The sequence below is a fragment of the Carlito syrichta genome, unplaced genomic scaffold (assembly GCF_000164805.1).
Source record: "Carlito syrichta isolate Samal-C Ts95f unplaced genomic scaffold, Tarsius_syrichta-2.0.1 Scaffold130519, whole genome shotgun sequence".
Taxonomy (NCBI): Eukaryota; Metazoa; Chordata; class Mammalia; order Primates; family Tarsiidae; genus Carlito; species Carlito syrichta.
In genome coordinates, this window is record NW_007074615.1 from 114,281 (window position 1) to 140,706 (window position 26,426).

Here is a 26,426-nt window from a genome sequence, read left to right on the forward strand (position 1 = left end):
AAAAGATAGCTATTGTTTTCACTCAATTTTCCAAGGAGAATGGCTTAAGCTAAGAGGTTAAGGGTAACAATTATTAATTCTGAGCAATTCCTTCTACAGAATAGGTGGAAACTTACTAATGCCAAGAAGAGTGATCCATTTCTCCTCTCATTTTATGGAAAAATGAACTATAAATCAAAGGTAACTTGATAAATATAAAAACAAAACCTTAACAACTAGTTGGATTATCCCAACGATCACTCAAACTATAAATCAAGAACCATTATAGGAGACCAAATGCCTAAAGCCAACACATTCTTTAGTTCCATTCATCAACACAGTTGATTGCATCACCAAATTTCAAGATATATGCTAATACTTGAATATTTTCCTACTCACTAGAGTCACACATTTCAAAACCTAGAATGCATGTATTCTGTTGTGCTAGCTTGAGCCTAGAACAGTCATCCTTTTTGGGTCAATCTACAACTTTTGTGATTATGATCTCAGTAATATGTACATGTATCATATGGATCTTATTCAACATTAGGGATATAGATTTATGAATATACTACTTAAGTATAATGAGTTTAAATATTAACTATAAATCAATCTGGAATATCATAAATGTGTTTTTACAAATGAAATATTAAAATTCCAAAAACATCTTATTATAAAATGATTAATTTTGTAGAAAATGTGTATTATAATGTTCACTAATTTCAAATAAATCATAGGCCACATGATTCTCTAATATGATAAGCATCTTATTTTTGAGAATATGTAAATAAAGTTTTAAAAAGGAAGATAAAAATATAAGTTATTGAACTTGATAAAAAGCTGACATTGAGTATTTACAATGTGCCAGGTACTGCTCTAAGTGCTATGTATGTATGAACTCATTTAATTCTTAAAATAGCCCTACAAAGTAAGAGCCATTATTAACTTTTACTATTTTCTAAACACTTAGGCAAAGAGATTATTTTTCCAAGGTCATAGGGCTGATAAATTGTGGAATCAAGATTAGAACCCAGGAATTCTGGCTATAGGGTCTTAATCACAACCTAGTCTGGCTCTTTATAACAGACATCTAATATGAATATGGCTTATATAGGATCTACACTTTTCTCCTAATTTGTCAATGTTAACAGAATTGTGCTACTTTCTTATCAACAATGTTTCACTCTGTAAATTCCTAGTTTATATAATAGAACATAAGATTTAATCCTACGTCTTAAAACAATGCAAACGTGTTAATACTTTCTCAGATTTAACAATAAGTTTTAATCACATTTTCAGTTATTTAGGTACAATTTCCTGAACTAAAATACATACATTATTTTTTAAAATTATAAGGGAAGAGTAATTGAAGACAGAAAAACTAGTGTCTCCAAAAGCCCAATGGCCTTCATACTATTAACCATTATGAGCAGAGATGTTCCAGGTGGGAAAGCAAGTCACTGGCCCATTCAGAGAGAACTAGGACACGCTCAGAGACACATCTAATTTAAATTCAAAATTCACTGAATTATCTCTAGATTCTAGAAGGAAACTGAAGTAGAACTTGATGTGATAGAGCATCCCAAGGCTGTGGTTAGAGAAACCAGGTCAACATTGTTATCAGCCCCTTACTTCTGAAATCCAGAAATGTGAAAATTTGGTAAAGCTTGCAATGATTACACTTCAACCCGTTTCATCTTCACATTGAAGTTTATTACTCATCACCTTATATTTATACAATACCAGTCCTCTATATACACATCCTTTAATATTAGCATAGAGTGAAGGAAGGGCATACTGAGACAAAAAATTTAAAACAACTAACATATGGTAAAAGATGAAAAATATAATTTCATACTACTCTCAAAGAAATCATTATCATTTAAATGAATTATATTCAAGTTTTTAAGTAGACTAAAAAGACTTTGAAATATGAACTGGATCCATCTCGCCAAAATTGAACCTTCACTCCATTTGTGTAAACGATCATAGCTGTTTAGTCTCTCTATGTGTACTTCACGCTAAGAAACAAGCTACTCATAACATTCACTAAACCAATAATTTAGAGGATTATTCTTATTTAGAGTATCCATTTAATCTTAATTCCCTAAATCATACATTTTAAAAGAACTTGATAAACATTTTGGAAATCATAATACCACCATCTCACTAATAAGATGTTTGGAGACTGAGTAGAGATGAAAGTTTAATGCACACAAACTGGATTCCAGAAGAGTACTAAACTTAAGAACAGTACATGGACATAGCATTTACTGAATTTACATTTGTTGAGTGAACACACTTATAGTTCTGTAGCTCCAAATCTCGTCTCTATCATAATGATGTGATTTCAACACAGTTGCGTAATCTCCATGAACCCCAGTTCTACCAACTGTAAGCTGGAGAGAGTGCCTCTCACCATTTATAGGACTGCTTTTGAATGAAATAAGGGAAAAGAAAGCCAGTCTCAAGTCAGATCAAAAGGTCCTTCCACAGGGGCCTTTTTTCATCTTAGTACTTATACACACCAAAAATACTAAATAATTTGTCTAGTTTTCTAAAAAGAGTCTTTATAAAGAAAATAGATAAACTATAATAATAGGTCAGGCATGGTGACTCACACCTGTAATCTCATCCCTTTGGGAGGCTGAGATGGGAGGACTGCTTGAGCCAAGGAGTTCAAGACCAACCTTGCCAACATAGTGAGACCTCATCTCTACAGAAACAAACACACAAACAAATCACAAAAAATTAGCAGAGTATGGTGGCACATGCCTGTAGTCCCAGCTACTTGAGAGGCTAAACCAACTACTAGAAGGATTGCCTGAACCCAGGAGGTCAAGTTTGTGATGAGATGTTACTGTGCTACTGCACTCCAGCCTAGGCAACAGAGCGAGCCCTCGACTCAAAAACAAAAGCAAACAAAAAAATTCCTATATTTATATCTACAGATAGATAGACAGATAGAAGATAGATTGATTGATAGATAGAAAGACAGAGATCAGGGTTCCAAAAAATATATAAACATTTTAAGAGATGCTATCTATGCATTACTTTTCTTTACTTTTCTTTTCTTTTTTTTTGTTGAGTTGGAGTCTCACTCTTCTGCATAGGCTGGAGTGCAGTGACACACTCACGGCCACTGCAGTCTCGACCTGCTGGGCTCAGGAAATCCTTCTGCTTCAATCTTCCAAGTAGCTAGAACTACAGGCATGCGCTAATACACCCGGCAAATTTTTTGATTTATTGTATTTATTTACAAGGTCTCACCAAGTTGCCCAGGCTGGTCTCAAACCCCTGGGCTCAAGCAAGTCTCTTGCCTTGGCCTCCCAAAGTGCTGGGATTACAGGCTTGAGCCACCATGCCCAGTACTTAAACATTTTAAGAAAGATAAAAACTGTATTAAAATTGTAATATAGTCAATATATACTGATATTCTTAAATCCTTTTAATTCAACAACGGAGGCATGACACTTAAACAGATACTTTATATTTTAACATTTATTTGCCTCAGGAACAAGGAGAAAGACACACATATTTCAATTAGGCAAACAGCTCCTGTCCAAAGACTTACATTTTTAGTTAGGCAAATAACTCCTGTTCTAAATTAATTTACCTTATATATGTACAGCTCAACATAGATTTGTTGATTAATATTTAAATAGTAATATTCTTTAAAAAATAATATTCTCTTAATTGTAAATCGCTAGGTTGCTTTTCAGAAATTACTCTTATGAGAAGTATATGAAAATGTTTATAAATATTTATTTTAAGAAAATTGTTGGTGATTTGACAGGCAGAATAGTTTCATATTTAAATCCTCACATAATCAATTACTAATATGCTTTAAAAATTTTATTTAAGGTAGAAACATTTGAATTTTCTTTTCTGTAGATCAATGTTTAAAGATCTATGATTTATTTAAAACAAGAGACTAAACTGATTGTGAATCCAGTTCTTAAAACTAGTTTATTTTTTATTTTTTTTAAAAATCAAGAAAATGTACAAACTAAAAAAAATTAAAATTTCCATAAAGCTCTAGTGACATGACAATTTAACAAAAATAAAATACTCCATGTTTTTGTTTTTCTGAGGCAGGTTTTCACTTTGTTGCTGAGGCTGAAATGCAGTGACATAGTCATAGCCCACTACAGCCTCGAGCTCCTAGGCTCGAGCAATTCACCTGCCTCAGTCTCCAAAGTAACTGAGACTATATGCACCATATTTTATCATTAAACACTTTAAAGTCAATTGCAAAAATCAAAAGTTTTGCTTATTAAATAAGCAAATATTTAATAAGCAAAACTTAAGCAAGTTGCTTAATAAATACCTTTGGTGTAAATAAATTTTATGTAGCATTTCAAATATACATATTTAACAGTAATAGTACCTAGGTCAGACTCATAAATTTAGGTTATAGAGTAATACTAAATTTTAATATTGATGCTAATTTAAGTGAGATAAACTGAGAAGAAACATTACATAAAATCATATATATGTGCAAAGTATGAAAATATATTTAGAAATAAATATAATGTTTGTATTAAGTCTAGTTTGTATATAATAATTTACGTTGTGTTGTATGTCTATATAGGCATGTGCATATATATATATATATATAGAGAGAGAGAGAGAGAGAGAGAGAGAGAGAGAGAGAGAGAGAGACTTAAAGCTCAATGCAAATTGTTAGGTTGCCTTTCAAAACATACAATACTATAAAAGTGTGTTACAAAATCTATAAATATTGATTTTTTTATTTTTATTTTTTTTGAAGTTGGAGTCTCATGCTGTCACCCAGACTGGAGTGCAATGGCCGCTCCCAGCCACCGCAGCCTCGACCTGCTGGGCTCTGGCGATCCTTCCGCCTCAGCCTTCCGAGTAGCTGAACTACAGGCGCGCGCTACCATGCCTGGCTAGTTTTTTTGATTTGTTGTAGAGATGAGGTCTCGTCAAGTTGCCCAGGAGGGTCTCGAACCCGCGGGCTCAGGCAATCCACTCACCTCGGCCTCCCAAAGTGCTGGGATTACAGGCTGAGTCATCGAGCCCAGCCCAATATTGATTTTTAAGTATTAAAATGTGTGCTAATTTGACAGGCAGAATAGTTTCATATTTAAGTCTTCATATACTCACTAATATATTTTAAATATTTAAGGTAGAGACATTTGCATTTTCCTTTCTGTAAATTATCTACTTCTATCCTTTGAATATGTGAGCTGAGTAATTTGCACAAACCAGTTATATCTGACTTTAAATATTCATATCAACTGATTTTTAAATTATTAGGTGTTTTGAGCATTCATTATAACATTGTTTGCTATCTCTTTAAAATGATTCCCCAACCCCAATGAGATTTATTGACTAATCTATCACTTTCTTCATTGATTTCTGAAATTTTCTCTAATACATATCACATCCTTACTCATAAGTTCCACTTTGTATAAACTCTCTGCTGTACTGACCTATCTATTTTGTACAACTGTTTCCTGTCCACCTATGTCACTACTCTGATAGTCACACCAGTTAAGCAGGACCTTATTATGGTTAGAAATGGCACTGTCATATCACAAAGTAGGCATTCTGTTTCCTATTACCAATAATCTCTTCTTCTTTCAGCTTGCTTCCATCTGCTTCTAAGTTAACACTTTTTCAATGTAAGTAGGATCTTCAATCTTCACTACTCTACCAACTTTGATGTCTAGCATTCACACTTCCTACCTTTTTTCTTTTTTGAGTCAGAGTCTCACTCTGTCGCCCAAGCTGGAGTGCCATACTGCATAATCGCAGCTCGCTGCAGCCTCAACCTGCTAGGCTCAGGGGATCCTTCCACCTCAGCCTCCCAAGTAGCTGGGACAATAGGCGTGTACCACCATACCTGGCTCATTTTTTAATTTTTAATTTTGTAGAGACAATGTCTCATTATGTGGCCCAAGGCTGACCTTAAACTCCTAGGTTCAAGCAATTTTCCTGCCTCTGTCTTTCAAGTGCTGGGATTACAGGTGAGAGCCACCACGACCAGTGTCACACCATCTATCTTGACTTCCTTTCATATCTACCTTACAGTCAGTCTCTGGTCTATTATATCTATTACATTTATTCAACACACCTTTACTGTATGCCTACAATTTCCTGGAGAAAAAAATGGAGGTAAGACAGACAAGTTCCCTGCCTTCCTAAAGTTGTCATTATAGCAGGCAGAGAGACAATAAGGAAAGTAGAATCATTTCAATTAGAGTCTAGGGAGGAAATAAAAGGACTAGCCAGAAAAAGAACGAAAACGTAGGCCCTCTTTTACACAGGGTTGTAACAGAAGAACTGAGAAGATGATACTTAAAAATTAGGCAGAAAAGGATCAAGCTATGAGAAAATATTCCAGGCAGAAGGCACACAAAAGCCAAGCTTTTGCAGTTAGAAAAGGCCTGGCCACTGCTCTACCTGTTTTTGTGTTACACTCACTTAGCAAAACTCCAGCCATGGGTGAAGTCGAATCTTTGCTTTCTTTGGGCTTACTGTGGAGAAAATTACTTAACAAGGCAGAAGGAAATCACTTTATATTTGAGGGCACTGACTCAATTGCGCTTCCATTTCTCTGGTCAATTTGTTCTCCTACTCTCTGCCACTTTTATTTAAAAACTTCTCTCTTCTTAAACTCTCTACCTGCTAACTCTCTCACTCTCAACAAACGAACTCAACTCTTCAGAGAGAAAAGAGAAGTCTTATATAGGAATTCCTTCAGCACTCTAACTCCCCACTTAAAACCCACCAGGCTGAGCTCTAGACAGAGAGGAGAGTTTCTTCCTCTGAGTCCCATCATTCTTTGCTCTTGAATTCCTTTTCTCCCACCATCTCAGCAACATTATTCTACCTATTTCTCCCTTGTACTTAGCATTTAATTTCAACCTCTTTGTTTCCATGAAACTTTATACACACTTTGATGTGATAAGCTTCCCGACAAGGAAGGGAGGAGGGAGGGAGGGAGAGAGAGAGGGATGACAAGCTTTCAACAAGGAAGGGAGGTAAGGAGGGGCAAAGAAAAAACAAATCTCCTAAGTCAAATTGTAAAAAGATTAAATACACTGCCAGGGGAGAAAGTTGCTCATCCATGGAATTGCTCAAGAGTAAACTGGATGCTTGACTGAGGGAAAGTAGTAGAGAATTCAAACATGATATTAGAAGTTGAACCTGGTTCATGTCAGACTTTTCACCTTAAAACATGATTAGATGACAACAGAAGTGATCTACTGAGACTATATTAAGGGTTAAGTTTTGCACAGCCAATAGCTAAATCTTTAGATACATCTATGGATTTTTCCTTATGATGGATATAAGCTTGACAGACATGAACACATCTGTCATTAAATTTGAAACAAATAGTTTTGAAACTTAACTAAATGAATCAAAATGATACACAGGGATCCTTCTCTTCATCTAACCCTAAGATAAACCAGACTGCCAGCTACAGGCTCCAACTATATCAGAACAATTAGGAAGTTTCACCCATATTCTGGTTTCTCAGACATTTGGATGAGGGCAGAAGTAGTACCATCAGGAATTTTCTCATTAAATTACCCAGCCTAGGCTGGGCACAGTGGCTCATGCCTGAAATCCTAGTACTTTGGGAGGTCAAGGTGAGAGGACTGCTTGAGCCTAGAGTTTGAGACTAGCCTAGGCAACATAGCAAGACCTCATCTTCACAAAAAAATAAAATAAAAATAAAAATAAAAATTGAAGGAAAAAAAATGGTCTACTCAAGGCAATATCTACTTAACACCAGAATTCCCTTCAGAATACACCTCAATAAATTACATAAATAAGTTACTTAATTCTTATTATAAACATCTTTCAGACATTTCATCCAGGTTCGTATTTGAAGAGAACAATAAAAAATGCTATATATAACTTCAATCTACATTCATAGTATAGATGTTCAAAATGTATAACAATCACCTCAAGGTTTTAAAAAAATGACTCTGTTATGGTCTTTCAATTAATATGAGCTAAAGCACAGATTTTATATATACTGTTCATTCTTCTGTAAGGAAACTCTTCAATAAATGTTGATAAAAATTAACTTCTGTGTTGGGTACAATGGCTCACTCCTGTAATCCCAGCTATTTGAGAGGCTGAGGCAGGAGGATCACTTCAGCCCAGGAGTTTGAGCCTGCACTGTGCGGAGACCATGCCACTACACTCCAGACTGGATGACAGAGTAAGATCCTGACTCAAGAAAAAAAAAAAAGATGGGAAAACAATCAACTTCCAGAACAGAAAAAGTATGTTTGTGTGTATGCATGTCCGTACATGTGGTAGAGAGGTAAACTGAGGCAAGTAATTACCTAATATATTCTCTCCTTAAAAGAAAATTTATTTTCTAAGATCTGTTAAATTTAGGACTTAAATGTCTTGTATTTATGGTATTCTAACTGTTCACTTATTTTTAGTAATTTTGGAAAAAAAATAGAAGCTTAACACTAAATACATCAATGATCTTTCATAACGATAACATTTCTAAAGAAAGTTACTATTATGGCTATCTTATGTCACAATTTCCAAGAAGCCAAAAATAATACTTTGTAAAGTGAATATAATGTTTTTTCTTTTTTTTGTTTGAAGCCATTTAATTAATAAAACGTATCTAGAGGCCTCAAAAAAGAATTTTTTGGCATTTTAATTCACTTTTTCTAAATTTGCATATTCTAAACCAGTAAACTATTCCTTAACAATTAAATATTTTATTTAAAAAACATTTTTGGAATTCCAGAGTTCTAGATTATTTTCCATTCATCATAAGAATTTATTTTAAGCACACAATAAATCTATAGCTAATTAAAAAACTAAAAGAAATACAATTTATGATCCAATCTTAATAAATCCTTCCTCTTGTCATGCTCAATATAGACTATAATAAGAAAAATTTGCCACATACAACAACCTCACAGCCAACATTAAACTGAATGAGGAAAAGTTGAAAGCATACCCTCTAAAAACTGGTACAAGACAAAGATGCCCACTGTCACCACTGCTATTCAATATAATACTAGAAGTTCTAGTCACCATAATCATGCAAGGGAGGAGAAAAAGGCATCCAGATAGGACAAGAGGAAGTAAAATTATCCTTGTTCACTGATGATATGATCTTATATCAAGAAAATCTTAAGAACTCCACCATAAAAACCCCTAAGATTTTTATAAATTCAGCAAAATTTCTAAATACAAAATCAGTGTACAAAATTTAGAAGCATTTCTATATACCCTTACAATCTAGGCTAGAACCAAATCAAGAAGGCAATCTCATTTATAATAGCTACAAAAACAAAACAAGCCAAAAATCCCACGAACCTAGGGATATACTTAACCAAGGAGGTGAAAGATCTCTACAAGGAAAACTACAAAACACTAATTAAAGAAGTTGTAGGTTTAAAAAAATAAAGAAGTTGTAGGTAACACAAACAAATGGAAAAACACCCAATTCTCATGAACAGAAAGAATTAACACTGTTAAAAATGACAGTACTGCCCAAAGCAATTTACAGATTCAGTGTAATCCCTACCAAAATACCAATGTAATTTTTAACAGAATTAGAAAAAGCAATCTGAGAATTCATATGGAACCAAAAAAAGAACCCAAATAGTCAAAGTAACCCTGAGCAAAAAGAAGAAAGCAGGAGACATCACGGCCTGACTTCAAATTATACTACTATAGTAACCAAAACAGCATGGTACTGGTATAAAAATAGACACAAAGACCAATGGAATAGAGAACCCAGAAATAAAGCCACATACCTACAGATAACTGATCTCTGACAAAGCTGACAAGAACATACAATGGGAAAAGGAAATCTTTTTAAAGATATAATTGGATTGCCATATGCAGAAGAATGAAACTGGATCCTTATCTCTCACTATGTATAAAAATTCACTAAAGATGAAATAAAGATTTAAATGTAAGACTCAAAACTATAAAAATACTAGAAGAAAACCTAGGTAAAACTCTTCTGGACATTGCTCTAGGCAAAAAATTCATAACTAAGATTTCAAAAGAACAAGCACTAATGGGGCTCAATTAAACTAAAAAGTTTCTGCAGAGCAAAAGAAATAATAGAGTGAATAGATAATCTGCAGAGTGGGAGAAAATATCTGCAAACTATGCATCTGACCAAAGACTAATATCCAGCAGCCATAAGGAACTCAACAAGAAAAACAAAACAAAACAAAAAATTCCATTAAAAAGTAGGCAAATGATATGAATAGAGATTTTTCTTTTCTTTTGTTTTATTTTTTTGTCTGGGTCGTAGTCTCACTCTCACCCAGGCTGGAGTGTAGTAGCATGCACATGGCTACCATAGTCTTGACCTGTTGGGCTCAGGTGATCCTTCTGCCTCAGCCTTCCAAGTAGCTGGAACTAAAGTTCATGCCACCATGACCAGCTAATTCGTTTGATTTATTGTAGAGACAAGGTCTCACCAAGTTGCCCAGGCCGGTCTCAAACCCCTGGGCTCAGGCATCCTCTCGCCGCAACTTCCCAAAATGCTGGGATTATAGGCGTGAGCCAGACATTTTTCAAAAGGCATACAAATAGTCAATAGCCTATGGAAAAATCCTCAACATTACTATTCATCAGAGAAATGTAAATTGAAATTACAATGAGATATCATCTTACATCAGTTAGAATGGCTATTATTAAAAAGATATTTTTAAAAACATGTCAGCAAGGATGTGGAAATAAAGGAATGCTTATACACTGTTGGTGGGAATATAAATTAGCACAACCTTTGTGAAAAACAGTATGGAAATTTCTCAAAGAAATAAAAACAGAATTACCATTTAATCCAGCAAGCCCAACCACTAGGTATCTACTCATAGGGAAAAACAATCATTATATCAAAAAGACACCTGCACCTATATGTTCATCACAGCACTATTCACAACAGCAAAGACATGGAACCAAGCTAAATGTCCATCAACAAATGACAGGATAAAGAAAATGTGGCAAAAATTCACCTTGAAATACTATATATAGCCATAAAAAGAATTAAATCACATCTTTTGTAGCAACACAAATGGAACTGGAGGCCATTATCTTAAATGAAACAAACTAGACAAAGAAGTCAAATACCACATGTTCTCACAAGTGGGAGCTAAATAATGTGTATATATAGATGTAGAGTATAGAATGACAAACAATAGAGACTGGATGAGGAGGTGGGAGGGTACATAATAAGGAATTACTTAATGGGTACAATGTACGTAATTTGGGTGATGGATACCCTAAAAGCCCTGACTTCACCACTACACAATCTATACATGTAACAAAATTATACTTGTAGCTAATATACTGTACAAATTAAAAAAAAAAAAGGAAAAAGTTACTAAATTCTACAGTTTTTTAGTCAAGAAAGGGTCATAAACCTACTACATTTATGGTCAAATAAATAAAATATTTAAAGTCAAGGTAAATACATTTATTGCAACAACTCTATTTAAAATTCTGATAACAAACTTCTTGGAATAAATGAAACAAAACAAATGACAAGGAAAACACTCTCTTACCTGGTAGATATCAGAAAGACTGCTGCTTCCAGAATCACTAGTGATACTACATCCTGAATGGCTAGAAGAAACGTGGGTCACCTGTGGGTGGAGACTGTCAGTAAGATGTAGTTTTGTGAAATCTGCAGGAAGCTATGGAAGGAACAGGAAAAACTAGGATTACAATTTGAATCAAGAACTCCAAGAAGACATTTTAAAATTATAATATATTTTATTCCACAGCCCTGAGCCAAAAGTTACTTTTAAAAATTCTTCATTTTTCAAATTCATAAATTACTAAATATTTTCCTATTTACCAAAAATCACACAATAAATTGTTAAAGCTTATTGGCTAGGTGCGGTATCTTACACCTGTAACCCCAGCACTTTGAGACCCCAGGAGCTCGAAATCAGCCTGGCCAGACAGTAAGATCTCTGTCTCCACAAAACCAAAAATAAAAAAACTAGCCAAGTGTGGTGGAGCATGCCTGTAGTCCCAGAAACTTGGAAGGCTGAGGCAGGAGAATCGCTTGAGCCAAGGAGTTTGAGGCTGCAGTGAGCCATGATCATACCACTACACTCCAGCCTGGGTGACAGAGTGAGAGCCCACTCTAATAATAATAATAATAATAATAATAGCCATAATCATACCACTGCACTCCAGTCTGAGTGACAGAGTGAGACCCCGACTCAAATAACAGTAATAAGAAAGATTATAGGAATACAATGAACTGTAAATAATTCTAAATTCAATGCTTAAATAGGCGGGTTTAGTGATTAAGATGAACTTTGGTGAGCATTTAATTTAGTAAGTTACAATTCTTAAATTACACACCATGAGAATATTACTGGTATTTGTTAACAATCACAAATGCAACTTTGTGACAAGAAACAGTTTAAACAAGAAAACAGATTCCAGGTTCTTTTATGCCCAAATGATGTTTAAAGGTAAGAAAAAAAGAAAAAAAGCTGGGCTCGGTGGCTCAGTCTGTAATCCTGTGCTTTGGGAGGCTGAGGTGAGTGGATTGCCTGAGCCCACGGGCTCGAGACCCGCCTGGGCAACTTGGCGGGACCTCATCTCTACAATAAATCAAAAATTAGCCGGGCGTGGTAGCGCGCACCTGTAATTCCGGCAACTTGGAAGGCTGAGGGGGAAGGACCACCGGAGCCCAGCAGGCCGTGGCTGCGGTGGCCGGGAGCGGTCACTGCACTCCAGTCTGGGCAACAGAGTGAGACTCCAACTCAAAAAAAAATGAAAAGAAGGAAAAAAAAGAGCATCTTAGAATTGACGAAGTGTATTATCAAGCACGTAACTGAGCTGGGCACTATGCAGAAAGAGTCATCAAAGAACTCAGAAATGAGGAAGTATGGACAACATCTATCTATCTATACACATATATATATCAATATCAATCTTCTACTTCTTCATATTTAAATAACAATAGCCTCTATTAACAACAGATTTGCTAAGCGTCCCTCTCAGGTGCTATTACTCCTCATACATCAAGAAAATGCATCAAAAAAGAAAACATTCACACATCCACTCATTCAACAAATGCTTACTAAGCCCCTTTCCTCTTATGTTCTACTCAGTCAGTGAGACTCTAAGAACTGCCCTTAAGAATCAGACACTTTTTTTTTTTGAGTTGGAGTCTCACTCTGTCGCCCAGATTGGAGTGAAGTGGCTGCTCCCAGCCACCGCAGCCTCAACCTGCTGGGCTCCGGCGATACTTCCGTCTTAGCCTTCTGAGTAGCTGGAACTATAGGCACGCGCTACCACGCCCGGCTAATTTTTTGATTTATTGTAGAGATGAGGTCTCGCCAAGTCGCCCAGGCGGGTCACGAACCTGCGGGCTCAGGCAATCCACTCACCTCAGCCTCCCAAAGCGCAGGATTACAGGCTGAGCCACCGAGCCCCGCTGAATCGGACACTCTTATTGGTTATTACCAATTATTTTTGAATTTAAAAAAGGGCACTATATGTATCTATAATGTCATACTTATATTATTGGCTAACAATGCACACAACATTTCAAAATATGAGTATAAGCTAACTAGCATCATGAAATGCATTCTGTCTTCCCTGCCTGTATGTTATTCTTATTTAGCTGGCTAATAGTAATATAAAGACTAATTATTAATTAAATGAAGGTCTATCTTAATAACATTACTGTCTACCCTTTCATCCTTATCACTTCTCCCCCTCCAAAAATGCAGTGTTAGTCCATGTCCAGAATAAGCCTCACTGAAGAGACGATTCAGGTTTATGACAGGCATCAAGGGTTTTGATCCTTCAAAGCTCCAGACAAACAGGCAAATGTATTTATATACCATAATCATTCAGACTTGACTTTGAATAGATTATACTCCTCCCTACCTTAAGTGCGTAATATTTAACAATATTTATAAATAATCAGTTCAGAAATCATAGTTTTTAGTTTTATGAGATGCAAGGTATACAAAGGAAAGATTTAAACATGAATTTAATAGGGGCATATAATTAGAAGTCAAATAAATAAAGGAAAAAAACCATATGTGGAGGACCTGGAAGAAGTGAAATGTTTATTCAAAGGTGTAAAATAACTGCAAAGCTATGTTACTAACAGCATTTTTTTAGAAACTGATAATTGAGATGTCGTGAAATATTTAAAATTTAGGACAGTAACAATTTATCTGCAAGGGATAGACAATTTCAGAATAGCTGGGCATGGTGGCACATGCCTGTAGTTCCAGCTGCTTGGAAGGCTGAGGTGGAAGGATTGCCTGAGCCCAGCAGGTCGAGGCTGCAGTGGTCGTGAGGGTTCCACTGCCCAGAGTGAGACTCTGACTCCACAAAAAAACAAAAAAAGTCAAGAAGAATTCAGAATATATGTATTTTACTCACAATGTGGAATAGTGAAATATTGGCAGGATTTCTTCAGGAACAATATGAAGACAGAAGTTTGCAGAAATGCATTCATGAATGATTCTGCATGCCACCAAGTGATGGTTATCAGATATTTAAATGAATAATATGTTCATAGCCAGTACACATACCCTTTATCATCCTAGTGATGCTTCCATTTAATTCATTCACTTATTACAGAAGGCAACTGGGGAAACACTACTCTATGGCTCAGGGAACTTAAAAAGTCTTCAACTAATACATGTAATTATAGAATAATACACTGATTTCTATTGGACCTGACTCAGGTTGACGTGCTATACAGTGTAATTTTTTTTTTTTAAAGCAACTCAATATGTCAAATGAAGATATAACTACCTAATACATTTTTACTTTTTATTTATTCAGGTCTTATGGAACTTTTTGGAATCCATCATCTGTTCATCTTTCCTAAGATGAACTAGGTGTGTGGAGGGAGCACTAGGTGCCATAGGAGTGCCAGTCTAACAGAACAGACAAGCATGCAGCATGTATGTGCCACAATCTAGTCATTTATGCCAACTTATAGCCACAAATATCATATTTACAATGGTAATGTTAGGTCCAATACGACAAAGACTGCCTAAAGAGAAAGAAATACTTTCACTTTAAAAAATTCAATTCCATTTAATAAGTACTTTTTGAGAATCTGCTGTAAGACACTACTCTAGAAGCAGAGAATATCGAGGTGTAAGACATTTCTGATTTCAACCAAAACTTCTACTACCCAAAAAGTCATTGTGATAAGTGTTATAAACAATAGAAAAAAAATAAATGTAGGGATTTTTTTGAGATAAGGTCTCACTATGTTGTCCAGGCTGGTCTCTAACTCCTAGGCTCAAGCAAATCTCCTATCTCAGCCTCCTGAACAGCTAGGACAGACACATGTCACCATGCCCAACTTAAACATAGTTTTTAAACACTGTTTTTTATCCCCTTCCCCCTATTATCTATGTATAATGATAAATTAAACAATAATTTAGCATGAATTAAATACCTCTTTAGATAAGAGAGGCAAGAATAGATGCCATTTCAAGAAATCTTACAATCTATTTTTTACAAACTGAGATAACAATAGTATTATTAAATTTCATTGACAATACACGTCAGTCAAGTTCTGGAGTAGGAGAAGTCATAAAAGGTGTTCCCATGAGGGAAGAGTCTGAAATACACGGATTTGGTCCTGCCACAACATTTTCATAGAACAGAGATCTAAGCCCATGCCTAGGAAAAATAAAGCTTTTAAGATACAAATGAATCATATTCAGGTTAAGAGTCAGGAAGCAGACATAGGTGCAGTTACCTACATTTTAACCTAAGGGCATAAGGGCAAGACAAGACCCCTAAAAAGAATGTAGCTTATGGTCTGAGTAAAATATACAAAAAGGGCACAACATGACAGCAAGATTCACTTATCCCAAACTTTTGTAAGTTTGACCAGGTGCTAATTACTACATATCAGTATGCTATTTAACTAAATTCCAGCTTAAAATAGGATTGTGAATTATCTTGTGACTCTAGCCACTATTTCAACAGAAATTCTGTTGAAAAAAACAAAGAAAATTTTATGAAGCTGGGACTATATACAGAATTACCTGAATAAAATCAAATAATAATTAATTCCTTAAAAATTAACACAAAATACATTTTAATCTTATACCAATATATCTCCGAGCAATTCATTCATAACACAATTCTCATTTATAGTTTTCATTTCTATCATTTACACATTTTAAATATTGATTTGCAAATATATTACTGTTCAAGATTTTCCTGGATCAAACAATCCACAGTCCTAAAATATGCTACTTGTGAATTACAATTTTTTTGGGGGGGGTAGGTCTCACTCTGCTGTGCAGGCTGGAGTGTAGTGGCATGCTCATAGTCACCACAGTCTCGACCTGCTGGACTCAGGCGATCCTTCTGCCTCAGTCTTCCAAGTAGCTAGAACCACAGGCACGTGCGCCACCACACCTGGCTACTTTTTTGATTTATTGTAGAGACAAGGTCTCGCCATGTTACTCAGGCTAGTCTCAAATCCTTGAGCTCAGGCAATCCTCTCGCCTCTGCCTCCCAAAGTGCTGGGATTACAGGTATTAGCCATCATGCCTGGCTAGTGAATTCACAATTTTAATAAACTACTATTAGTCAAATGATTGAATCAAAGTTTAACCACAAACTTTGCTATATATGTAAGAAACAAGAGTAATATTTAAATCAAATTCTTAAACCAAGATTTAAATCAGATTATATTAATTACATATTTAAATTAGATTATAATAATTTCAGGTTGATGCTTATATAAAGCATATTAGCATCAACCTAAAATTAATAAAGTCTGAGCATCAACTGTATAATAGCTTGGTTTATTTTATGGGACAAACTGTGATGCTACAATAATTAGTTTTGAAAAAGAAAGTACTGACTGGGCTCGGTGGCTTCTTATCCTGTAATTCCAGCACTTTGAGAGGCTGAGGCGAGTGAACTGCCTGAGCCCATGGGTTCAAGACCAAATGAATGTAACTTGGTGAGATCTCATCTCTACAATAAGTTAAAAATTAGCTGGGCATGGTAGCGTGCGCCTGTAGTTCCGGTTACTTGGAAGGCTGAGGTGGAAGGATCGCTAGAGCCCAGCAGATCAAAGCTGGAATGGCCGTGAGTGTGCCGTGAGTGTGCCACTGTACTCCAGCCTGGGCGACAGAATGAGACTTCAACTCAAAAAAAAAAGACAATTCTACACACAGCAAGTTCCACATATGAACTTGATCTATGGCATTTGAGAACCACAGATCATTAATTAATTTAATGTTTGGCATTTATAGAATTACTAGCTAACAGATGAACTCTATTTTGAACATAAAAGTAATAAGTACAGATGACTTGAAGTCCCTGACACCACTGAGTAAATACTTTGTTCAACTGGTAAAATATCTAAAATTGGTAATAGTGGTAATAGTGTAGTAGCAACAGAGTGGCTTTCCTCTTTCTCCTTCCCTTCCTCTCCCAAGTATCTCTGAATTACTGATACAGTCCAGCATATGTGGACTGTACCAGACACCCCAATCCAGCTAAAAAGTGTACTGGATGAGTTTTGTGGCATCTACTTTCAGCAGGTGTTCTATGTAAAAGAGAGTTCCGTGTTCTCTGATGCATATTATTTTCGGAATTCTGACAAATCAGGTAGTTAAAACAAAACAAAAACAAACAAAAAAACTATTGTTGCTGTCCACTGATATTTATTTGGCTGATAGTTTCCCAAACGTACCTTGGAGTCATTTTATTTCAAATAATAGTTACAAAAGAACACACATAAGATTTGGGTGATCTTTGGAATCTATCCTACCTTTTCAGACAGCTTAATCTTGAATAACACTACCTAAGGTAAATTGAATACCACATGTAGTGACTAAAAACTAACTTTATATTTTTACCCAAATTAATCCTCTTTTCCCATATCATCACTGGAGTTTTGTGTATATTTGTTAAGCTTATGTTTTTAAGCTCTATAAGGTGGAATCAGTATTACTACTGGATATATTTTCTATTTTTCTCTGAGACAGTTATAAAAATAATAAATATTATATTTTCACTCATCACTCATCCATCATTTATTGAACGTCTGTGTCAGAATTTAAATAAATGAAGATGCACGAAGCATGTACAGAAGGACTGGCAGGCAGAAACCACTGAAGTAGAGTGTGAGTCCCAGATTACCATGGGCCCAACTCTGTGCAAAGCACAGGTCCTTTCTAGCTCCAAAATTCCTATAGCCAATACCTAAACAGCATACCAGTGGGTTATTGAGCTATTTCCAGAAAGGGCTTTAGTGACCAAAGTCATCCAGCTATAGGCACTGTATAAACAATTTATATCTTTCTCTGTCTCTGAACATGCACACACATACAAACATACACGCATATACATACCCAAACCCTGTTGTTATTTTTTTCTTTTTACTACTGATCTTTTCAGATACTACTAGTTCTGACATTCTTTGACCTGTTTTTATGTACAGATTGATAAGGCAGGAATATTATTTAGTAGTTCATAAAGGACAGTTTATAATTTGATCAACTGTTATTTCTTTGAATCAGATTTAAGAAAACCAAAAAATAAACATTAGGATTAAAATATTCATCAGGCTGGAGTGCAGTGGCACGATCATGGTTCGCCACAGCCTCAACTTCCTGGGCTTAGGTGATCCTTCCACCTCAGCCTTCCGAGTAGCTGGGGACTACATGTGTGTGCCATCATACCTGGATAACTTACCAAAACTAATTTTGACTTTACTTCATGACCCCTTAACATATGCCCTAGATACAACTCTCATCCTTGAATACAGCATCCATTAGTATTCCACACAGCAAAGATAAAAAAATTTTTGTACAACATACAACTTATTTTGTTTATAAATATACATAATGTCAGGAAATCAAAGTTTTCTACATATGTCACAAGTTAATAACTTAATAAACTGATAGACCCAATATTTTCTGATTTAATTACATGCAGACATTTTAAAGTGTTGATATGCCTATGTCTTACAGAAATTGTTTTACAAAAATTTATTTGCTTTTATCTACTAGAAAATCTGCCAAAAAATTAATACTCCATAAGAACTTAATATTCTTCTAGCTTCTAACCAGCTCAAAAGGCATAAGCTTCACGTTAGATATATATGAATTCATCTTCAGTTTAACTACTTCCTAAGTCAAGCAACCTCGGGCAAGTCAATGAACTTCTGTGTACCTCAGTTTCTTCTATGAAATCAATATAACATAATATAGTGACCAAATAAAATAATCACTGTGACCTATAGCATCTACCTGACAGATGCCTCTTACTTTTCAATCCTTTTGCCATTTTTACAGTCAAGGTTCTCTACTATCTTACCTCAGATATTTTTCAAATTCAATGAGGAAAAAACTCCCACTTTTTTTGGACACTGTTATACTTAAAAACTACTATTACGGTAGCTTACTTATTATATTCCCCTAAAAGTCTATATAATACATTTTGAATAAATCATGTATTTATATAGAAAGGAACCCAATGCTTATAATATCATAATAACTTTTACAAACTAAATAACCTCATTGCCATGCTATGCTTATAGTCCAATTATCCTTTTTTTTTTTTTGAGCTGGCGTCTCACTCTGTCGCCCAGGCTGGAGTGCGGTGGCACTCTCAAGGCCATCCCATTCCACTGGGCTCAAGTGATCCTTGCACCTCAGCCTTCCAAGTAGCTGGAACTACAGGCATGTGCTACCACGCCTGGCCGACTTTTTGATTTACTGTAGAGATGAGGTCTCGCTAAATTGCCAAGGCTGGTCTCAAACCTATGAGCTCAATTCTCTCACCTTAGCCTCCCTAAGTGCTGGGATTACAGGCTTGAGCCACCTCGCCTGACCAATTATCCTCTTCTATAAACATTCAAACTTTCACAGTTTAGAATTCTCTCAAAGTGATAACAACTTGGGTAGTTTGGGCTTTTATGTGTGTTGTCTTGTTCTGTTTGACTGCAAAAGCTTCTGAAACAGTATGTATTTAGCCCAGACACCAACTACAAAGTAGGTGTGGTTAAACCACAAAATTTTACTCCAGTCAATCTGAGCACATTGCTTCTAGAGAACAACGAACAGAGACACCACACGTGGGGAGGTATTTCAAACGTTCCTTGCTACTTTTTTATATTATGATGTTTTAGAGGAAGCTGTAACAGAGAGGACTTGATAAGTTATGACTTATATTCATGAATATTTCACATGGCTTTCTGTCTAAACATATGCCTTTATGTGCCAAAATTAGCTACTGAAATGTAGTACCCTATCCCTCTCCCAAGGCAGAAAGCCCACTGTTAGAGTCTATAATACTGAGTGACCTCTCACAAAAACAAAAGTCCGAATATCACATGTTCTCACTCATATAATGGACCTTGAACATCCAATGCAATACTATGAGAAAATGACTGATGGTACTGGGAAACTATGGGGGGGAGGGGGATGGGATTAACAGTAGCAAATATCTGTCGGGGGATGGGAAAACACTTCTTATCTACAGGGTGCCTGAATGAAACGTCATTGTACACCTAACCCTTAACTGTACCCCACAAAACCATAATAAAAAATACTGATTAATGAAAAAAAAAAAAAAAAAAACAGTGGGCAAATTACAACCTAATTTAATTTCATTTAATTTCATTCTTACATTTATGAAATGGGGATAATCTGAACACAAATAGTATACCTGGGACACCCTGAATGGAAAATAAATAATCAAAATAAGTATTCTGGTTGAAAAGAGACTCTTAGTCACAAGATGATTGATGTTTCAAAGCAAATACTTTTAGAAAGTCTTTACTATGGAATGTTGAAAGAAAGCACTGAGGGGAAAGAAACCCATATGAACATCTCTTAAAACAGAAAATCCTTCAGTGTGATGAGAAAGTGTATGATCTAAGTACCATATATTTCAAATTATAAGGTTTTGCCCCATTTTCCCAAAGGTAGGACAATAAGAACATCACCTGTACACTGGTTACTACCCTGCTCTAAGCCCTCACATATGTATTAACTCATTTAATTCTTACAACAATCTTATGAATAGATATTTACTATGAATACTTTGTACAGAAAAATGACGTGTACTAAGATCATACAGTGAAAAGGTGACAGCCCCAGATGAAGGTCTCTGGAACTCACACACTCACACACTAAACTTTCATGTATTTATTAATTTGCTAGTTGGCTTGAAAACTCTCATAGGTATAGATGAAATGGTCAAATGACTACTTATATCAATTTATTTAGTGTGGTTTCTCATATACATTTCAAAATCACATGGAAAATAAAATAGTAATTTACAATAATTTCTGACACTCATGAATCTAATTTATTAAAACTTAACATCTGCATCTCCAACATCAATGACTTTAACATTGCAAAGCTGACTTACTTTTTAAGTCATTCAACAGAGTTGATACACCTTCTAACTTGTTTGAGACAGAGATGTATTAATATATGATATAGTGCTGTGTAAAATTAATGAAGTTGGTTTTTCATTTTTCCTGCAGGTTTTCTACAATAACAGTAGTTTACTATTTGCTTTATAAATTAATCTTTAAAATATGTATGGTTATTAATATCTAATAATTGCAATTTTGAGATCATATATACAGGAATCTTTATTAAATTGATGTAAAACTTATTTAATTCCTTTATATCAATTCTATCTTATGACTTTTATTTATTTTTTAAATTTTATTAATCTTTTTTTTTTTTTTGAGTTGGGGGTCTCACTGTGTCACCCAGGCTGGAGTGCAGTAGCATGATCACAGCTCACTGTAACCTTGATCCCCTGAGCTCAGGCAATCCTTCCATCTCAGTCATCCTAACAGCTCAGTCATCCTACAGGCTTGCACCACAATACCTGGCCAATTTTTTTGATTTTTTTGTAGAGAAGAAAATCTCGTTACGTTGCCGAGGCTGGTCTCAAACTCCTGGGCTCAAGCAATCTTCCTGCTTCCCAAAGTGCTGGAATTACAGGTGTGAGCCATTGTGCCCAGCCCTATCATATGACTTTTATAAGTACTTCAAACTAAATTGCTTGGGGTCATTTCTGTTTTATTTTCCTTATTGAAAAGGACTTTTTTGTTTGTTTTTAAGTAAACTAAATTGAGAGAAAACCTTATAAGAGATTAAGGAAACTTCTCTTATGACAGTTAATTTTGGCAGAAACAAAACCTTGCCTTATAGATTATTTCCTCAACATCTGAAATTTGAGAAAAAAATTTATGCATGTATGCATGCATGCACACACACTTAAGCTACTCAACTAATTCTATCACTTTAAGAATGATGCCTGTACATCTCATCAACAAGGGTACCTGCATAATGAACATTTGTATACCTAACCCTGAATTTTATCCCACATCTTCAAAATAAAAATTAAAAAAAAAAAAAAAAAAAAAAATGCTATCTGGCATAGTGAGAGAAGTTCTAGAATTACTATCAGAAACACTGAAAATGTCACTGAAAAGATAATTGCATTTTTCAAAATGAAAATATATATCTGAGATTTAAAAACAGAACAGTCCAATTATTTATATAAGTTTCCACAGAAGTATTGAAGTGGCTGATTAATTATCATGTATATATGGCCAAAAGAAATGTCCTGTTGCCTGTTAAGAAACACAATTTAATGATGATTTTCAAGCCACAGACACTCCATTCTAACTCAAAACACATACACACACACACACACACACACACACGAACACACACTCTGCACAGAATCCCCTTTCCTTTCCTTTCTTTTCTTTTTTTTTTTGAGTTGGAGTCTCACTCTGTCACCTTTACTGGAGTGCAGTGGCTGCTCCAAGCCACCGCAGCATCGACCTGCTGGGCTCCGGCAATCCTTCTGCCTCAGCCTTCCAAGTAGCGGAACTATAGGCGTGCTCTACCATGCCTGGCTAATTTTTGATTTACTGTAGATATGAGGTCTCACCAAGTTTCCCAGGCGGGTCTCGAACCCACGGTCTCAGGCAATCCACTCACCTCAGCCTCCCAAAGGCATGGGATTACAGGCTGAGCCACCGAGCCCAGCTTCCTTTATTATTTTCAACCATCAGCAACTACTCATCCAAAAGCATAATTTTCTCTGACAGATTCCAAAAAATTCTCTAGGTCACTCAGTCCAAGATCTTTCAATGAAAAACACAGCAAGTGTGGCACTGAGTTAAGATGATTCAAAATGTTATATTCTGGGAAATAGCATTTCACATATTTTAAATCCTAAACTCCTTCATACATTTTCTTGTAATGTTAAGTAATAATTACTGCTATTATTTGAGGGTGGGGTCATGTACTATATATTATATACATTATATACTATAATGAGCAATGTATTGAATGTTTTAATCTTTAAAACATTGTCTCTTTGTTCTAGTACTTATAAAGAACCCAGATGCTACACTTCATTGCTTAAGAAATGGAGGCTCCAAGAACTCAGTTGTCTTATGCAAAGCTCTCAGGTAACAGGCTCCAAAATCTATGAATGTCTACAAAAGAGAGTAGTTGGACTACAAGCATATCATTACAATTATATCATCCATATAGCACTACTGATAATATTCTACAGTTACTGAAGCTTGAGTTCTCTTGTTTTCTAGAATCAAGTAGGATTGGTGTTATGGAAGCAACAATCCCTGGAGAAGGAGGGTGATACCAAAAGACAGCCTCTGTGATCAGTTAGAAAACAACTTTGATGAGCCCCAAAGGGACTGTGCTTAGTTATCCCAACTGAAAAAATTCTCGATGGATCATGGAGTTCGGGAAATAAGTGCTTAAAGTCAAAGAAAATAAGATTCCTATGGGATCCATGGAGGATTCCAGGCTGCCTTTTTTGTGAACAAAAATAAATAGCTGGGTATGGAGAGAAAGTATCACAGAGAATTAAAAATATTAACTCATAAGTAACTTTTAACTATTTACAAGTTATAAAAACTATCTTATAAGCCAACTGAAACGTACTTACGTGTACATACAATAAAATGGGCAAGCCTGGCTAGCCATGCACCAGTGACCCCTGCTGGGCACACAGCTAGATCACATTTCCCAACCTCCCTTAGTTATGTATATGCCAAAATAAACGAGTCAAAGCCTTTGGAATATAAACAATATCAGAAGTGACTATGTCACTTCCACACCTTACTCAGAACAATCTTCTACATGGACCCTCCATGATCTTTTCCATTCCATCAGAGAGCCTCTGTTGCAAGACAATACAAGCTTTGTGTTGAAGGTCAAGAGTAATGAGCATAAAATGGACGGGGCCTGGAACCCTAAATTACTACCCACAAGAAAACTGTCCATCAATCAAGAACACCTTCAGAATTATATAAAAGATCATTTAAAAACCGCAAAACTTCTACTGTATCTGAACCATTATATTTTGCTTTGTTTGATATAACAAATTCTCTTAAGTCATACAAATATTGGGATCATTTTTTGTGATCTACTTGTGAAAAATCCTCCATATTAAAATTCTAAATTCCTCACAAAGCAGTGGGTAGGACTCTGATAATATCCTGACTTATCATCTCAAAGTCCTATGCGCAGTTGGGATGAAATAAACACTAGAGTTCATTTACTTATTCAGTCAATTATCTAGTCAAACAACATTTACTGGAACCAGTATGCTAGACGTTATTTTAGGTTTGCTTAATATAGCAGTCAGTTAAATAAAGCCCATGCTCTCATGGCTCTTATAACTAGTGTGTGGAGACAAATAATTAAAGGACAAACAAGCAAACTGTCAAGTAGTGGTCAAGTAGTGGTAAGCACTGCATTCAGCAAAGATTAAAAGAAACTGATGTGAAAACAGGGATGACTCTCTAAGATGTGATATTGAGGAGAAAACTGTGGTGTTTTTTAATACTCACTTATTTCCCAAAGGAATAGCTGTAATCTTATCATCTTCATGAAATACATGTACACACGTATACATACAAGGTATATCTATAAACACACATACTTTATAAACAACATATTTTTTATAATTTGTATACAGCACATGTTAAAAAAGTATACTTTATATCTGTCTTTGTATAAACTTGAGATGAAACTAGCATATCACTAAAGGAATTACTATTTTATGAAATGTTGTTATGCTATATATATAACTTAGAAACAAAAGCAACTAAGTATAATAGTACCTTATGAACCAAAGACAGGAATAAAATATATTCTGAGTTGTTCAATTCCCTGTAAATTGGAGAGCACTAATATCTATTCAAATTTCAAGACACAAATATTAGATGACAGCAATACAAAACTTCCAGATAATTGTACTTAAAAAGTACTACTTAATAGTCTAAATGAAAAAATAGTCTAGAAGTCACCTATTTGGTTGATTGATTTATACTCATAAAATTCAACAAACGAGTTGCCTGTTTGAGGGTAAATACACTGAATTTTGTCTTAGTCTTTTAAAAACTAGGAACCAAAGAAACTTAATTTTACTACGAAGAAGCATGAATGTACTCAAAATCTCTGATTCCAAAGACTGTATATCCTAGTTTTTGTGTATAGGGTAGGAAGTTGAAATAAGAATATGACACACAGGAGTAAGTAATTTGAAAATTAATATAGATACAGGATTCAAAGGGTAGAAAGTTCCTCTGCTAAGGTAACAATGGAGCAAAAGATTTGAATGGAACAATGGCTTGTACCCTGCAGACACACACAGGAGTAACAGGCATTTCAGATACATGAACATCAAGGCTCTGGTGTGTTTTAGGAATCCCTAGGAGGTCAGCATAAGCTCTGAAAAGAAGAGGGACCTAGTGGAAAGATTTTCTGTGATGAAATCATGTAGGGAAGATATGGTAAAGAGTTTGGAATTTATTCTGAATGAGATGGGAAGCCACAGGAGGGTTTTGAGCACTTATATGCATCAAAAATTCAAAAATTTTAAATGTCAGCAAAGGCAGTATTGTTGCACAAAAGATTTTCCTCATTTCAACATGAAACAATTTTACATATGTAAACTATATACAATATGGTTTATGTACACTAACTATACAAAATAAAGACTATGGAAGGGTATATAGAAAATAGATAACAATAGTTGCAGGACAAGATTATATATAACTAAATTTTTTTTGCTTCTCTATATTTTCCAAAGTTGTTAATATAAATATGTCTTACTTTTGTGTTAAGAAAAAGAAAACTTTAAAAGTAAGTGCATATTACTTAAAAAGAAAAAGATGTTGACTACAATCTGTACCAAGAGGCCATCAACAAACTACAGCACCGTAGCTTGTCTAAATGGATGTCCCATGGGTAGTGACTCAACTGTGAAGCTGCCATCTATTCTAAGTTATCATTTATGGGTACATTGGCTATATAGCTTTATGTACTGAAAAGTTCCACCCCATTCCACAAACACACACATCTCATACACACAGGAAATAACCTTGACTTTAAATGACATCCCCG

The 26,426-nt window shown here is 35.2% G+C and overlaps 1 protein-coding gene across 7 annotated transcripts in view; it reads right to left on the reverse strand.

Moving 5' to 3' along the window:
- The window catches only part of RAPGEF2 (Rap guanine nucleotide exchange factor 2), a 278,622-nt gene that overhangs the window by 44,789 nt on the left and 207,407 nt on the right, over positions 1-26,426 (reverse strand). For all 7 annotated transcript variants that reach the window (XM_008049096.1, XM_008049094.2, XM_021708058.1 and 4 more), the window contains one exon: positions 11,526-11,657. In XM_008049096.1, coding sequence (XP_008047287.1) covers positions 11,526-11,657 — 132 coding nt within the window. The remainder of the gene's footprint in view (positions 1-11,525; positions 11,658-26,426) is intronic.